The 18,043-nt window shown below is 46.6% G+C and overlaps 1 protein-coding gene across 3 annotated transcripts in view; it reads right to left on the bottom strand.

Annotated features, from left to right (window-relative positions):
* Window positions 1-2,268: 2,268 nt before the first annotated feature.
* The window catches only part of Scube2 (signal peptide, CUB domain and EGF like domain containing 2), a 66,346-nt gene continuing 50,571 nt past the window's right edge, over window positions 2,269-18,043 (bottom strand). For all 3 annotated transcript variants that reach the window (XM_052763290.1, XM_052763291.1, XM_052763292.1), the window contains 7 exons: window positions 17,450-17,620; window positions 15,808-15,975; window positions 15,106-15,267; window positions 12,738-12,935; window positions 10,514-10,666; window positions 6,179-6,258; window positions 2,269-4,979 (listed from right to left, as the gene is read on the bottom strand). In XM_052763290.1, the coding sequence (XP_052619250.1) occupies window positions 4,827-4,979; window positions 6,179-6,258; window positions 10,514-10,666; window positions 12,738-12,935; window positions 15,106-15,267; window positions 15,808-15,975; window positions 17,450-17,620 (1,085 nt within the window). In that variant the 3' untranslated portion in view covers window positions 2,269-4,826. The remainder of the gene's footprint in view (window positions 4,980-6,178; window positions 6,259-10,513; window positions 10,667-12,737; window positions 12,936-15,105; window positions 15,268-15,807; window positions 15,976-17,449; window positions 17,621-18,043) is intronic.

The following is an 18,043-nucleotide window of genomic DNA, read 5'->3' as shown; positions in this document are numbered from 1 at the left end:
TGCTGGGATTACATGTGTGAGCTACCATGTCCAGCTTACTTACTTCTTTGTGGCTATATTCTCTGCCTTTAATCGTTGGAATAGCCCTGCTGGGCCGCCAGTCTGTTTCCTGCAGGCTGATATGAATACCTAGAGAAAGGAGATGGGATACCAGGAGTTCACATACCCCTGTGTGACAGGTCACAGAAAGGAGCACTAGTGGTGGCCTCTAATTCCTATGGATGAGTCCCTCTGGCCTCTTCCAGGATCAGCTTTGGGGACAGCTTGTAGCTGGCCTGTTAGCTAGCCAGGAGTAAGAAGGCTCCCTCTACTTAACAAGGAACCATTTAGCCTCAGTTGATCCATTTGCCTCTCAGATGCTCCTGAGAAGTGGTGTAGACCTGGGCAAAGCTCACAATGACATCTCTGTAGCTGGGCCTGGAGGAGGATCGCTGGGTGCACCAGCCGACCAGTCTGAGACAGCCTGCAGCAGGGCACAGCCCTGGTCCATCTTCCTGCAAAGTTCTACCCAAGGGCAAGTGAAATCTTACTTCTTGCATTCAGCCTTTGCCTTTCTCAGGTTCCCACATGCCACGTGAGAATCATCTGCAAACTTAAATCCAGCAAATGCCTGTAAGGCATTGCACTTACCAGCTCAGAGGATGATTCAGAGGAAGCAATTTCCCTAGGGGAAGGTAATCATCTGTTGGTGTGAAGAGGCAGGCTCTCATTAGCATTGGAAATGGAGGAGAATGTTGCTGGATCCACAGAGGCAGGACTGCAGTGTGTGGCTGCATTACAATATCCACAGCTGGAAGGTGGGACTCCCAGACTCCCACGCCTGCTCAGAACTCACCCACAGAACCAGCTCGAATGGCAGGAAGGTGGACATTCAACTTTGGAGCCTCCCCCCTCCCACCCAGATGAGTGCCTGCTCTGTGGTACCAGCTTCCTATACAGTTCCTGTGCCTGCTTCCTCAAAGCCATCCACCGAGGAGTCCATGGTACCTTCTAGAAACATAAGCCTGGGGTGCTGAGGAGGTGGGTCAGAGGGTAAAGTACTTGCTGTGTGAGCATGAGGACCTGAGTCCATCCCCAGAACCCTTGTAAGAAAAGATAAGCTGGGTGTAGTGGCATGTGCTTGTAATCCCCTGCCTGGCAGGCAGACACCCCTAGGCTCATGGGCCACCCTAGCATACTTGGTGAACTTTAGGCTGGTGAGAGTCCTGGTCATAACAAACACGGTGGACGGCTCCTAAGAACGACATCAAATTGCCCTCTAACCACCACATACACACGTGTGTAAAACTGTGTGCATGCAGGCACGAAGACACACACACACACACACACACACACACACACACACACACACACACACACTCAAATATAAGCCACCCCATTTCTCTGCTTAACTCCACCACAGACTTCAAAGGGTATTTGGAATTAAACCCAAACCTCTCCTTCTGATCCCACAGCTGATGGAATCTGGCCCATCTGTGGTTCTCTGGCCTGGTCCCCAAACCTAAAGTAGCCACAGAGCCATTGTTACATCAGTTTTAATTTATAGCATAGCACTTACCACTAGCCAATTCAAGTTCATTCTCTTCCTTCTAAAATACAAGCGCTATGAGGGCTAAGACCCTATCTACCTTATTACTGAGCTCTTTGATTAATCTCTAGGGTCCAAAATAGTACCTGGCACAGATTGGATATGCAATGTGGGTTGACTTAGTAGGTAGCTAACTGCCTGGCTAGCCAGACAGCTTCCCACCAGGGCCACAGAATCTCTCAGGGCGGCTGATATGTCTAGAGTAGAAACTTGAAGAGTTTCTACTGAGAGGCTCACATTTGTACCAGAAACATAACTCTGGTGTGGGGTCAGCTCCTGGAGGATATCAGGGGTTCACACTTGTACCAGAAACAGCTCTGGTGGAGGGTCTGCTCCTGGAGGATATCAAGGGTTCACACTTGTACCAGAAACAGCTCTGGTGGGGGGTCTGTTCCTGGAGGATATCAGGGGCTCACACTTGTACCAGAAACAGCTCTGGTGGGGGAAGGGGGGTTTGCTCCTGGAGGATACTTCAAAGCTACTGACTGGTTCCATGCAGCCTCCTGCCAACCCTCCAGTTACGCCCACCCCCAGCCTTCTGGAAAGGCAACACAATACGCTGTCATGAACACCAAGTTAGTAGGCTCAGCCCTCCTGTCCTCCTGATCAGCTGGGTCACTAACTCAGGTGAACTCTGAATTTCCACTTTATGGTCAAACTCAGAAATACAGGTCAAACTGTAGCATATCAAATTCATTTTAATGATTTTTTTTAAAGACTTATTTTATATCCAGGTATGGTGGTGCACATTTTCAGTCCCAGCACTCAGGAGGCAGGAGCAGGTAAATGAGTTCAAGGCCAGCCAGAAATACATGAGACCCTGTCTCAAAAATATAAAATAAAATAAAATAAAAATGATTAGAGGCTGGAGAGCTGGCAAACAGTTAAAAGCACTGACTGCTTTTCCAGAGGACCAGGGTTTGATTCCCAGCACCCACATATTGGCTTAAAGTCAGTCATCTGTAACTCCAGTCCCAGTGAACCCAACACCCTCTTTTGGCTTCTTTGGGACAGGTGTGCATGTGGTGCACAGACATACATGCAAACAAAATACACATACACATAAAATAATTTGGTTTTTTTTTTTTTTTTTTTTTTGAGACAGGGTTTCTCTGTGTAGTTTTGGAGCCTGTCCTGGATCTCGCTCTGTAGACCAGGCTGGCCTCGAACTCACAGAGTTTGGCTCTACCTCCTGAGTGCTGGGATTAAAGGCATGCACCACTGCCACCTGGCCTAAAATTTTTAAACATTAAAAACAAAGATTTATTATTTTTACATTGCATCTGTATGTGTATGGGTATATGTGCACCACATGCATGCAGTGCCCAAAGAAGCCAGAAGAGGGTGGCAGATCACCTGGAAATGGAGTTATAGGCAGTTGTAAGTTGCCTAGAGTGGGTGCTAAGAACTGAACCTGGGCCCTCTGCAAGAGCAGCAAGTGCTCTTAACTGATGAGCCATCTCTCTAACCCCTTAATGATTTTTTTAACTGAATATGTTTAAAAACTTTTTTTTTTTTTTTGAGAAAAGGTCTCTTGTAGCCCAGACTGGCCTCAAACTCCCTATGTAGCTGAGGGTAAGCTTGAACTCCTAATCCTCCTGCTTGTACTTCCTGAGTGCTGGGATTATAGGTGTCACTGTGCCTAGCAAGATGTACAAATTCTTGAAGAGAAAGTTCATCCAAATAAAAATTAAAAGTTCACTAGAGCTTTAAAAATGTCAATGTCTCTGGATATGGGTGCTTGGGAGGTAGAGGCAGGTGAAGCTCTGTGAGTTTGAGGCCAGCCTGGTCTACATATAGATTCCAGGTTAACAGGGCTACATAGTAAGACACTGTCTCCCCCCCCCAAAAAAAGTCAATGTTATTAATAGATTAAAAACAACATTGAGGTGGAAAAACAAGTCTAATAATAATGAAATATTCTGTTTTCTTTTTAAAATGCCTATTAAACATTTTTTAGTACTTTGGTATACAGAATGGTGTGCTATTATTGCCACAGAAAGAATAAAACCCTATGGCTATGTGTAGTCAGTCCATCCATTAGGGAGACAGTAGCTTGATTGACAGGATTCTTTTGGAGGAGAAAGTGGTATTGAGGGCCAAGCCCAGGGCCTTGTACATCTTAGGCAAGTACTCGACCACTGAGCTACATCTCTAGTGCAATAGGATCTTTCCTTCATCCACTGTAAAGAGGTTTTTGCCTGCCGGGGATGGGGGTAGATATTAAAATACTTAAAAGCTCAGTAATATTGAAAAGTCAAGTTCATGCGGGAGGGGAATCACTATACGGTCCCACTATGCAAACCAAAGTGACTTAACTGTGTGGCCTGTGAAGAGGTGTGTGGCCCACCATCAGAGAATGACAGTGCCCTACATGATGCCACTTCATCTCAGACTGTTTCACTCTGGGAGAATGAAAAAGGAAGGCACTTGTGTCAGTCACTACTGGCACTGGGGGGAGCCTGGCAGTGCTGACCTTGGACTGATGAAGTCTCCCTTCCATGATGATTTATAACCGTCATCCATCAAAATCACCTCCAGGAGTTCTCCAAGCCCTAGCACAGTGCTCAGTGTGCTGGAAGGCATGGGGGATGCTACTACAGCCAGCCCCCTCTGCATTTGCTGTGTGTGCATGCACTATTGATGTCTCCAGAAGGGCTACACTTGCCTTTTGATTTCTAATTCTTTCTAGTCTTTTTAAAAAATCATCACTGCTTAGAACTCAACACATTTGGGATTAAACTGGCATCACAGAGGCTGAGAGGATGGGGATCCTCCCACGACTCAGAGGACCTGGGTGGCTCCTGGAGTGCTTGCCTTTGCCTCCTGCTTGTCTGTTCGGCCTCTGCATGAGTACAGATGCTCGCTGGGAGAGGACTGGCCTGGAGGACATGGAACTGCAGCCAGAGTGGTCCTTCTGTGGCCTCCTTTCTTTCCACTACAGACCATCAGAGGAGTGAGAACCCAAAAGGAGGCCAGTTCAGCCAGGCCCGGACACACCCAGGACACATGCCCACACAGTGAGAAGCTGGTGCTGCTCAAAGCCATCTGAAGCTGGGAAAGAAAACCCAAGTTCAGTTTACCAAGATGTCTGTATTATCTATAAAAACCGAACTGTAAGGAGTCACTGATACCGGGCATGATGATAATCCGATGGCTTGCTGGCATGTGGAGGGTAGACGGCTTCAGCCCACTGAGGCCACAGTAAGACACTGTTCTGAGTCGCACGTGGGAAGAGTCATTTGTAAGGCCTCAGAAACCTTGCCACTTTGGAACGCAGCAATCGTATGAAAGATCTTGGAAACATCTCTCGGGACTCCTGGGCTGTGTACTTGAAATAGTTCTGGGGGTGTGCCAGGACATCAAACAGAGCCTTGATCAGTTTCTTATCCTGAAGAGAACAGAATTTTTGTTACCAGGCCAAAACACTCAAACCTTCTGGCACTTGGCCAATGCAATCACAATGACTCACTATCAACTGGAGTTCACTAGCTAGAAAACACTTTGTGAAATTGTTTCCCCTGATTTTTATCTTCTTTCCAGTTTTAATTTTTCTTAATTGTTAATAATAAGGATGCATTACTTTATGAAAGAAAACTTGACATAAGAAAACTGTTTTTTTCTCAACCGTATGAGATACAACATAGAAATTTGGAGAACAGTTTAGGGTTAGTGATAAGCAAGTCTTTGCTATAAAATTACTCACAAGTGTCTGAAATGTGGTGGGCTTTGAGTTCATAAACTAGGAGGCAAAGGTCTTTCACTATTCAAGTTGAACATAAAAACACTATATGCCTGCGACTTGGATTTGTAAGCAAGCACCCCCCACACCTGCCCCTCCACAAATGCCCAGTGTAAGTAGAACCACTGCATGCAGGAACTCCTGCAGCTGTGTCTGCCGGCAGAAGAGCAGTACGAGAGGAAGCCAAAACCCCAGGGTGGGTGGGTGAAGAGCTCACAAAGCCCACCCTTAGCTGAGGAGCTATTGGCAGTTGATGGCTGCTGGAGGAGAGAGACACAGTTCTCTTTAGAGGTGTGGTCCTTCACAGGTTGCCCATACTCCAGTGGCTGACCCTGCAACCATGTGCATACACTAATTGTAAGTGCTACAATTGGACTAATTGGACTCAGTGGGTTATTTTAAAAAAGAGAGAGAAAACATGAAATTGGGAAGGGAATACCTTGAGCAGGGTCTGGCAGGAGTTAGGGGGAAGTGTAGCTAAGATCAAAATACATTATATCAAAATTCTCAAATATATGAGAATTTTGGTTATATATATTTAAAAAAAATTAAAGAAGCCAGGCAGTGGTGCATGCCTTTAATCCCAGTACTCGGGAGGCAGAGGTAGGAGAATCTCTGTGAATTCAAGGCCAGCTTGGTCTACAGAGCTAGTTCCAGGACAGCTAGGGCTGTTACACAGAGAAACTCTATCTTGAAAAATGAAAAAAAAAAAAAATCAAAAAAAAAAAAACCACTAAAGACAGGAAGGATGGAGAGGGCCTTGGTCCCCATAGGCTCAGTGTCTGGAAGGAAGAGCTGTATGTGGAGAGTTCGTGGCTACCTTCCTGTCTGCTGAGGCCGGCACTCACCTTCAGTATTTCCTGGTGGTTCTCAGATGCGTAGAGCCTGCCATCTCGAACTATGTCTTCAATGAGTTCCTGGTAGTCTTCTGTTGAAACAAAGGACACGTTTTGCTTCTCACTGTTTAATTATTTCCAAACCCACACTTTTGTCTTTTATAAGCCCTGAGAAGTCCCCCTTCAGTGGCTGCTCTCAGAGAACTTTCCATTCTCAGCTGGCATCTGCCCTGCCTCCCTCCCCTCCCCTCAGAGGAGACTTCTGTGCCTCCAGTCAAGACCCATCGTCTGCCTCCCCCACCAGCTGCACCTTTCCTCCCCAAGTCAAGGACACTTCAGCCAGTAAGTCTACACTTTCCCCTCCACAGAAATCTTTCTACTAACTCCCATCAGCACGAAAACTGATCTTAAGGATGCTTCGTTTAACTTCATCTTTCCAGCCAGTTTCCATCTCACGTCTCTCTTCCCTGTTGTTCCCAGAGCAGGGTCGGCTCTCAGTTTATAATTGGACTTTTCTTCTCCTAAACCCACCGTGCTCAGTTTCGTCCCAAGCACCCCTCCAAAACTGCCTACTGAGCTCAGCAATGAGCTTCATGGTGTGTGTCCCAAAGTCAAATGCTGGTCCTCACTTCCCTTCATGCATTAGTAGCACTGACCTGGCTGGTCACCCTCTTCCTTCATCCAGTTCCCCTCTCATCATCTAGAAAATTCTGCACGTTGGTTTTCCTGCTGTTTCACTGGCTGCTTCCTGGGGAAGCAGTCTCGGCTCTCCTCTGTCCCTGGTCTTTTCCTGTAGGAGGGTCTTGGGACTGCTCCTACCCATGCTCCCCACCCCCACCCCCTGCTCTGAGCTCATCTGGGCTTTTCTTTCCCTCTCTAACACCTGCCCACCTCCACTGTCTTCCTGTCCTTGCAATGTATAAGGTGACCAAGCTTCTAAGCACCAAGAAAGATTTCTCTTTAGGTGGAATAGGGTTGGGGATGGAGAACTTGACTATCTGAGAAAGATGAATGGCCTTTTTGCTTCCTCATTAATCACTTCTTTGGTCCTGGCATACACATTAAATGCAGTGCACATGGTATTCCTTCTCCAAATGTAATCTCATCCCACTTTGAAGTCTAGCCTGCTTCCCATAGTCATAATTCAAATAAGCATATGCAGAGCACAGTCCTCTCCAAAGCCAAGACACATCAAAAATGGCCTTTTTGTATGCATACCATGTGCTAAGAAGCCACATGAATTATAAGAGCATCCGTGGAGGGGTACTGGAAGCACTCCCAAGAAGTTTCTTCAGTCCAGAGATAGTGATGGAACACTGTCACTGCACAGTTATATTTGACACACACAGTATCATTGCTACTAATGATGTGGCACCTTTATCCTCACTCTTTTATTCTAATGAATATATGATGTAAGTGCACAAGTTCAAGGCCAGCTTGGCCTACAAGGTGACTTTGTGAGCTGTAGGACTCTGTTTCAAGACAAACACATCAACAACAAAGCCCAAATCAATAAACAAAATCAAGGGAATAAGTTTTATTTGTTTTTCTTTAAAAAAAAAAGGGGGGGTCTAATGTAGTCCAGGCTGGCCTTAAAATTGCTATGTAACCAAAGCTGACCCTCCTGCCTCTACCCATCAAGTGCTGGACTACAGGCATGTGCCACCATGCCCTGCTTATTTTAGTTTTAGTTTTGCACCCTTGTTCAGTGTCTGGACCTCAGAGGACTGGCTTCTTTCCATAAAGGAATCTACTGTTAGGAATGCAGGTTGTTGTGCACTATGGTGTAACAGAAAACTAGACTGTGCTTTGCCATTATACCAAATGCTTCCTAAATGTTGTCTTTAACACACACACACACACACACACACACACACACACACACACACACACACACACGTTTCTAAGAGCTCCTGTGTTTCCTGTCTTCCTTCTGCCTTTCAAAACACAGAGAAACTCATAGGTAAGAACTCAGGCTCTGAAGTCCCTAGACCTGGGTCATCCGAGTTCTGCAACTTTGCCATGTCATGATCTCAGGTCAACTATTTAAATCTCCAAGCCTGAGTGGCCTCATCTGTAACATCAAAAGTGACTGGGTCCAATTTATGAGGTGGCCATGAGGAATGTGCCCCATAAGAGGCACTGTGGTGCATACCTGGTGCTCAGGAATGCCCAGTGCCTGTCACCATGACTCTTGGTTGCCCTTCTCCAGAATGTCATCTGCAGTTGTCACCTGCACCCCACCCATCCCCGCTATCTTCTGCTAGGATTTCAAGTGCCACCATACCCGGCTTATACAGTGCTGGGCAACTGAGCGTGGGCTTCATACATGTCATGCAAACTATCTAACAACTGAGCTACATCACCAGCCCTTGTTTTCATATTTGTTCAATTAAAAAAGGGGATATTTGGGGGGCTGGAGAGATGGCTCAGTGGTTAACAGCATTGACTGCTCTTCCAGAAGACTTGGGTTCAATTCCCAGCACCCACATGGCAACTCACAAGTGTCTATAACTCCAGTTCCAGGGCATCTGACATCCTTATCCCAATGCACATAAAAATAAATTTTTTTTAAAGTGACATTTAGAGGGCTGAAGAGATTGCTCATAGGTTAAGAGTACTTGCTGCTCTTCCAAAAGATCCAGGTTTAAATCCTAGCTCATAGCTGTCTGTAACTCCACTTCCAGAGGGTCCTCACAGTCATACATGCAGGCAAAACACCAATGTATATAAAATAAAATAGTTAATTATTTTTTAAAGGGGGGACATTTAATATGTCACAAAAGCAGAATAAATTGTGACATGTGAAAATGTCTCAATGCCTTGATAACATTTGCCCAAGCCTTAGTTAGAGTCTGTTTGCTTTCCTCCCTAACTTCAGACAGGAGAGCTTGTTGGACATCTGCCTCCAGGCAGGAACTAGACTCAATGTCTCCTTCAGCAGAGTCCCAGGAGTAAGATTCCAAGAGCCCTGGTCCTGGTCATTGCACATTATTGAAGCAACTGCAGAGCAGGGTAAGTCTAGTCTAGTCACTTGTTAGACATAAACTATGCAAAGCGAGTTTAGGAAAGTGAGTTTAGGAAAGCCAAGGATATTGTCTCTTTGCCTAAAATTCTTTAATAGCTCCCTAAAAAATTAAGCCTACTCTCCTGAGCTTGTCATTCAAGGCTACTCACTGCCTAGCTCCACCCTCACATATCCTCCTGTGTGCCCTACCCACTGGCCAAATCAGACCCTGGTTTTGCCAGGTGCTCTATCCTTTGGCCTCTTCCTGAATGTTCTTCCTCTCTATGTCCCAGCCCAATTTACATATTCTTTCAAGCCCCGAACCTCTTAAAAATGATTCTTCCCTCCAAGCCTACCCAGAATAGTTGCTGCCTTCTCCCTCTGCATTCACAGAGCTTTGTTTCTATGCACCCCATGAAAGCACCTATGACGAGATACACACCTTTGTGTTCTGGTCACTACAAATATTTGTTGACCAAGTCTCAGTCTAAGTAGGTCTCCAGGGATCAGAGGATCCCGAAACATCACCTGACTTGCCCAAGATCACAGAGTCAAAAGCAGGCCCAAGACCTGGAGTTAAACCTCTTCCCCTTCTTATGAGCTGTCTAATAAATGTCACAACCTTAAAAACATTAACATTCTTTTGAGCAATTACTATCTGCCAGGAACTGTCCATGTTAAACTCTCAATGTTCATTCAAAGGATTTTCTTCATCACTCATTAAGAAAATATGGCTTGCAGGCGTGGTGGTGCACGCCTTTAATCCAGCACTCGGGAGGCAGAGGCAGGCGGATCTCTGTGAGTTCAAGGCCAGCCTGGTCTACACAGCGAGTTCTAGGACAGCCAGGGCTACACAGAGAAACCCTGTCTCAAAGAGAAAGAGAGAGAATGAGAGAGAGAGAGAGAGAGAGAGAGAGAGAGAGAGAGAGAGAGAGAGAGAGAGAGAGATGAATGAGAGAGAGAGAGAGAGAGAGAATTCGGTTTGACTAGAGGTGTATCTCAGAGTCAGAAGCCCTGGGTTCGATCGATGGAACTGAAGAAAAGAACTCTTAGAGATGGTAAATCACCAACACAAGGTCCTGAAAGAGACCATGTTCTCACACCTGACTCCATTCACTTTCCCCTGTATTTTCTAAACCGTTCTTTTTCATCCCTACAGTAAGTGTCCCCAAATGTCTGTTTAAAACGTGGCCCCAGTGAGTCAACCACGTCCTTTTGCCTCACCCCGGCTGGCTGGCTGAGTGGGTGTGCTCGTTAGCATCTGCCAGCTAGCCCGGAAGCCAGTTCCTTCAGTTCAAAGCAGAGCCACACCACGCCTGCCACGGGCTGCACTTGCTTACCATCGTAGGTCACATAGGGGATCTGGAATCCTCGGGCACTGTTCCCTTCGTTGGACTTGAACTGAATCCAGAGCTTCTTTGACCTGGAGGTGAAGGCGATGGGGCGTTCGTAGGTCTGGCAGGTTTCATATGTGGTCACAGAGTTGGATGAAGCTGCCGAGGGAAGTTGGAGGGGGTGGGGTTCAAGAGGTGTCATGGAGCCAGCAATCAGGAAATGCTCATCTTGGGAAACACTTAGCCCACACAGTAAGTTCAGCTCAAGAACTCTTGGTCGGGGAGATGGCTCCCTTGGTAAAGTGCTTGCCTTGAAAACACGAGGACCTGAGTTTGATCTCCAGAATCCAGGCTTTGTTTTTTGTTTTGTTTGCTTTGTTTTGAAGCCAGATAGAGTAGTCATGAGATAGCTGAGACATGTAGACCCCTGAGGTTTGCTGCCCAGCCACTCTAGACTACTTGGTAAGTACCAGGCTCATCAGAGAACCTGCCTCAAAAACCAAAATGGATGGCATCTGAGGAACGACAGCTGAGGTCATCCCTGAGCCTCCACAAGTACCTACACGTGCACACATGCATGCTTATCCCTGAGCCTCCACAAGTACCTACACGTGCACACATGCATGCTCTCACTTGCTCTCTCTCTCTCTCTCTCTCTCTCTCTCTCTCTCTCTCTCTCTCTCTCTCACACACACACACACACACACACACACACACACACACACACACACACACACACACTCAGGCTCATCCTAACAGTAGAAAGCCCTGGAAATAGAGAAGTTTCCACTGGGGATTATACTTTACCCCAAGGAAAGGCTAAGCCCCACCTGCCCTCAGCAGACAAACGGCCACAGCCCAGGCTATCCCATCCATGGTAGGAGTGGAGAGATGGCCCCAGAGTCCAGACCCAGTTGCTGGTACCCAGAAAGAGTCACCCCTACTTATTGTAGCTTTCTGGGGGTACACTAAGCATTTTATGGGCTTGATCTCATTGATTCCTCTGAAAACCATAGAGGCTGACCAATTACTACCTCTGTTACAATAAGGACTTGTGGCCCAGGGCCACAGCCAGTATGTGGTGAGGACAGGATTCAAACCCTCATCTGACTTCAGGCATTTTAACCACTAGTAACGGTCATTGCACTCTTGAACTCACAGCATCTGTGTAAGATTGAGCTTATTATCAATATTCTGTTTTAGAGAGGGGACAAGCTCATGATTGTACCACCCCCCAGTGCCCCTGCTCCATGATCTGTACAGTTATTGGTGGCATGGGAAAGAGATGTTTGCTTTATGGCATAGTCATTGGAAAGGTGCCCGTGTTCCTGTAAATAACATCTTGTGGCCGGGCGGTGGTAGCACACACCTTTAATCCCAGCACTCTGGAGGCAGAGGCAGAGGCAGACAGATCTCTATGAGTTCGAGGTCAGCCTGGTCTACAAAGTGAGTTTCAGAACAGCCAGGGCTACACAGAGAAACCCTGTCTCAAAAAAACAACAAACAAACAACAACAACAAAAAACCAACAACAAACAACTTCCTCCCCAAAGACAAACACAGAAGAGAGACTAATTGGGAAGAGGAAGGGAATTAGTTGGAGGGAGACACAAGAGGGTAATGGAGGGAGAATATGATCAAAACATATCATATACATGTGTGAAAATGTCATAATAAACCCATTATTTTATAAAAGTAGTATATACCAGTAAATTTCAAAGAAGAAAGGAAGGAAGGAAAAGAAAGCACATGGCTTTTCCAAGCACTCTGCAACTTGAACTCTTTTAGCCCTAACAACCCTACAAGGCAGTGGCTGCCGTTTCTCCAATACCCCCTCCCCGAGAAGACTACAGTGAGAAGCTGCCAATGTCCACCCAAGATCACAGACCCAGAAGGAGGTGAATCTGGGACTGAGCTCAATCAAGCTGCATTGATAGTAGCATCCCTTTACAGACACCAGAGACTGAGTCAGGATAACAGGAGGGACCTTCCTTTCTGGCTGGACCATGACTTTGGCCTTGAACAGTCCCTAAACTATATGTTGCTACCGAGAGTGAACAATGTCAAGTCAGTCCCACTTGGCTATAAACTCATGTCCCATCTCTGTTCTACTATGAAGGAAAGGATCTACTAGACCTACTCATCACATTTAAATCTGGGGGTGGTGGGGGGAGGCTATCAGGTTTCCCAGGCTGCCTTGGGAGGGGAGGGAAGCCCAGGGAGAGACGCACAGGTTTTCCGCATCACCAGGTAGTCACCACAGTCATCTTCTATGGGCAGGAAGATCTCGGGGACCACAATCAGGATACGACGTTTAGGGGGTGGGTTGATGGTCCAGGTGCACTCTGAGTTGGCGGGATAGTTCCCAGGGTAGTTTGGGGATTCAATATATCCTGTGAAGTCCCCCAGCTCCCCTCCACACTTTCTGTCTGGAAAGGAAGTGCCGTGAGTTAGGAGGGCAAAACACTGGCATTGCTAATATAGACACCCCAAGGGTAGCTGAGAACCGTTGACCCCCTGTTGCAAGGAAGTGACACCACCTAGAGAATGTGCATCCCATAGTGCAGGTCTCTGTGGGAGCCAAGCAGCCTGGACTCCCCAAAGCAGCCCACCTTGCTAGCCTGAAGACACCAAGGTTGACACTTTTAATCTTTGCTATTTTTGTTTACAATTCTATTTATCCGGGGGACATAACACTGAACTCAGAACACAGCTCACAGCTCAGTGGAGAATATTTAACCAAGACCTTTGATGAAGATAAAACAAACTTTCTTTCACTCTTCCTTCTGTTTAAAGGCACATTTTATTTTTCAGTGGAGAAGGAAGTTTCAGTTAACTATTGGATGCACTTGGACATGCAGTATGTTTACATCTGGCATCAAAGGAAAAGAGCTCATGGGTACATGCTCACTACCTTAGCTCTACTGTCAGGCACTGAGTTCCTCACATGTCGCCCAGAGGTCTGGGGCTCAGATACAGACATAGTCAGGAGTTCCTCAGGGGACTCACTGTTTACTACTGTTAGGTAAACCTGTACAAGAGACATGGGGGGAGGTGATTTTCTTCTCTACCTATAACTTGTTGTTAGCAGTAGTTAAAAAATAATAATAATAACTAGCCGGGCGGTGGTGGCGCATGCCTTTAATCCCAGCACTCGGGAGGCAGAGGCAGGCGGATCTTTGTGAGTTCGAGGCCAGCCTGGTCTTCAAAGCGAGTTCCAGGAAAGGCGCAAAGCTACACAGAGAAACCCTGTCTCGAAAAACCAAAAAAAAAAAAAAAAAAAATAATAATAATAATAATAATAACTAGGCTTTTCTTCTGAGAGAAAAAAGAGAAGAGAGAGTCATGGAATCCAGGGTTGCCTGAGAAACTGACTTGGGGCTCCTGATGGACAGCCAAGGCCCAGGGAGTGGGAAGACTAGGAATCGAGTCATCTTGGTATGAGGAAGACTTCCCTAACACTGTGAGTCTTCCCAAAGTCTAGTCTACCAACAGATGAGGCTCTCATGGATGGTAGTGAGAGCGCTGTTGAAGCATGTATTCAATGCCACTGTCTATGGCTACAGCTACATTGAGACAGAGGATATTTGGGTCTAGGGCTGTAGCTCAGTGGTAAAATTCTTGCCTCACATGCACATGGCCCTAGGTTCAATCTCCTCTACTGAAATGAAAACAAAATACAACAAACAAACAACAACCTAGGAGAGAAAGCTAGATAACCTTTTAACCATAAAACTCCACTGGTTCGATGCTCCTCTCAACCCCAAGCTTCTCCAGTTTGGGGAGGCTTCCTCACTAGACTGGATGGCAGTCACTATTAGATGAGCTCTACTTTGGACCTTTACTATAGAATTTCATATAGCAGGTAATACAGGAAAAACCCACATTCGCAAGCCCTTAAACGGTTCAGTTCCCCATCATTGAAACTACAAATCTCACTCCTTAGCGGGGCATCCAAGGCCTCCTTTTACTGACCTGCCAGCTCTTCTTTGCTCAGATTCAGAAGTCTGCTCCCAGAAGGCTTTTCACTTGCCTAAGCCCTGGCTTCCCTGAGGGCTATCTGGAACATGAAGCTCTCTCCTATGTGCCCCATCCTCCTTCCATGCTCTCCAAAGACCTTTCCTCCACAGACCAATCACTTGCTCCTTCTGCAGCCCTACAGCCTGGCTCCCGGCAGCTTGGCCAGGCTGACTTAGGATGCTAGGAACAGAGCAGGCCCTCAGACAATGCATGTTGAGCTAGGCTGACCAAAATTATCCTCCAGGGACAAGGACAGTTGTAAGTGTAGAGAAGGAGCTGAAGTGGGGCTAGTGGGACAGGGTGCAGTGTTTTAAGCACTTGGTTCGATCCCCTGCCCCACACATATAAAAAAGGCGAGTACTTCTCGCTCATAGCTAGAGCTCCCGTTTTAACAGCCAAGACACTGCAGCGTCTCTCTCCCATAGCACTGGTCCACTTAGCTATGAGTGGCGCTAACATCACACACATGATCCTGAATGAACCTAGAACCCCAGCTTCCTCCCCACACCCACTACCCAAGTCTAGTCCACACACTTGCCCTCTAATCCAGCCTGTGAAACACCTTAGAGAAAAGCCTACTTTTACACTGCGTTACGTTGGTAGAGCCATCAAAGTCAGTGGTAGTATTGCCCGGGCAGGAAACACAGTTATTTTTTCCAAATGCAGGCTGGTATGTCCCCAGTGGGCAACGAATACATCGGTGTGTGGTGGTGGTGTAGAAATGCCCAGGCGAACATTGAACTGTGAAGAAAAAGAGTTTTTAATCAAATGCTTCAAGGTTTATGAAATAAATTATTGTGTCTAAATGAAATACTGCTTTCCAGGCAAGCTGGGATTAATTAACACTTGATTCCCTCAATAGCCAGAGTAAGAGGGATTCATAACCTCCAAATGCACTCAAATGCACGTGGCCCGCAGCAGTAGTCACCTCTTAAATCTTCGGGGTGGGAACACTGAGGGTGCAGGCCAAGGCTGACTTAGACTTGGGAGAGGCAGGAAAGTGGGAATCTGGAAGGGGCTGGTAGACTGAATGGGGGTGCTGTGGGAGCAGCTAGGCCCAGACACTAAGATAAAGGAGGACTAGAGGAGTGTAGCTCAGGAGGTCTGTTTGTAAAACCTGCTCATTGCTGCCCAATCATCAGACCTGTGTGAGCAGCCTAAGTGGCTGGAGACATCTAAAGCCCTGCCATAGGGGCAGCCCGGACTGGGTCACATCTTCACTGGATCCTGCGGAACTCAGGAGAGAAGTGGAGTTCCAGAAAGGAGCAAGCAAGTACTCACCTCTGGTTTCACAATCCTGGAAGGAAGTGGCTCTGAGATGTTTAGTGGGAAGACCTCCTCCACATGGGAGGCATGATGTACGGCCCTCATCAGGCTGAAAGGTGCCCAGGGCACAGAGTTGGCAAGGGGCAAATCCATCTGCTGAATATTCACCCGGTTGACACAGGCCTGCAAGAAATCATGGCCCTGGGTGAGTGAGGCTCCCCAGGAAGGCCATTCCCCACCACTCTGCAGAAGTGATGGCCTTTGTGAGGCCTTATATCCCATGCTGACTTCAGCTCACACATCAGTGAGAAGCACCCAGCCAGTCTTGCTGGGATCTTTTGGAGGTGGGCAAGTGCCTGAGGTTTGCACACAGGCCTACAGAGCCCAGCACAAAGATGGACACCAAGAGGCCATGCTATCTGCTTCTAGTATGAGAAAGACCTAATATGTGTGGAGCCTGGCCTGCACACTACCCAGGGATCTCTTTAATGGGGTAGCATTGGGGTGGGAACGGAGTAAGGGGCGTGAAACAGTCTCTGCTGTGGAGTCAATCTGGTGATTAGACACAGAAGCCCAAACTCACTTAGAAACTGCATGAACTGATCAAGAGTCTCCCATTTCACCATTTACTCAGCTGCATCTCCTTCACCGAGGTATGTCCTGGCCTACCTCGGTCAGTCTACTAAACCCAACTAATTCACTCCACATGGGCAGAGGGACCCAGTGACACTGACTTTAAGCCTGGCTCCTTTCTTCCTCTCAAGATTAGGAAAGGAGGCAGCCATTAATGAAAGACACAGAAGCTCTCTTCTTTAGGAAGCAGTGTGTTGTTAGCAAGATGCTCTATAGAGTCTATGTCTCTTACGACCCTACTCACATCCTATTTTCTGTTCATTTGTGGGATTTTTGGTTTATTTTTGGATTTGATTTATTTATATTTATATTTATTTATTTGATCTATTTGGGGATTTTTCAATTATTTTTATTAATTTTGTTTCGGCATGTATCCAATGTATTCTAATTACTCTCTTCTGATCCATGTTTCTCTCCATCTCACTCCTATTAATGCCCCCTCATCACTCCCTGTCCCTTTTCTAGATTCATGTGTTTTGTTTTTGTTTTGTGACCCATTTCATTTAACCAGAGCCCTTTGGACCAAGAGATGGCTGAGGTCTCCAGTGTGCATGTTTACAGAGTGAAGAAAGCATGTAAGTGTAACATTTATATTGTTCTGCCAATATCGTCCCCATCTCTTTGTTTTTTATCTTTGAGACAGGGTCTCATTTAGCCCAGGCTGGCCTCAAACTCACTATGTAGTCAAAGATAACCTTGAACTCCTGATCTTCCTGCCTCCACCTCCCAAGTACTAGGATTACAAATGTCCACTGCTATGCCTGGTTAATGCAGTACTGGAGTTCAAACTCTACCAACTGAGCTGGGTCCCCATCTTCATTCATTTGCTCGTGTGGGCATCAGCCCAGTGCGTCAGGTGCCAACCCAAGCACTAGAGAACTAATAATGAACCCAACATGCTCTCTGCTTGTTCAAAGACCAAGGTCTAGTGTGCATCGTCCAGAGTCTTTGGGGGGCCACCAGCCTTAATCTGAACAATGGCTCTAGGGATTGGAGGAGTAAGAAGGGACAGCAGAATCCTTACCTCCACATTCAGATGCATTCCAGGCTTCTGAGACTTTCAAGGCCCCAAGATTTTCTGGTCTTGGGCATGGCTCACAAGTGACTTGTCCTTCCTCATTTTGGAAGGTTCCATTTGGACATAAAATGCAGCGTTCCTGGGATCCATTGTAATACGTCCCAGCCCTGCAACTGACTAGCCAAAGGGGGAACAATCTGGTCAGTGTGAGACAGAGGCTGAGGAAGCACGATGTGAGCATGTGAGCACTAGAGATGAAGGTGTCGAGATGAAGATGTACCACACTCCCCATGCAAATCCCTTAAAGACAGAGTGTGCGCTGTCTCTGGATTCCCCACTCCTGACCCCTGTCTAAAGGGTCTGTATCTCCCTAGACCAGATAGCCGGGACCATAGGAACCTTACTTATTTTGTAGCAGAAGCACTTAATGATGAAATGTTGGGTGGTTTTGTTTATTTGTTTTGTTTTGTTTTGCTTTGTTGCTTGCTTGTTTGTTTAACTTCTGGGTTGTCCTAGTTTACAGGGCTATCAAAGGAGTATTAAGGTGAAAGTTACTCATTCTGTGTGTGTGTGTGTGTGTGTGTGTGTGTGTGTGTGTGT

Source organism: Peromyscus californicus, unplaced genomic scaffold (genome assembly GCF_007827085.1).
Source record: "Peromyscus californicus insignis strain IS unplaced genomic scaffold, ASM782708v3 Scaffold_4__1_contigs__length_199733344, whole genome shotgun sequence".
Classification (NCBI taxonomy): Eukaryota; Metazoa; Chordata; class Mammalia; order Rodentia; family Cricetidae; genus Peromyscus; species Peromyscus californicus.
The sequence above is the reverse complement of the archived record's forward strand: the minus strand, read 5'-3'. Positions and strand labels throughout refer to the sequence as shown.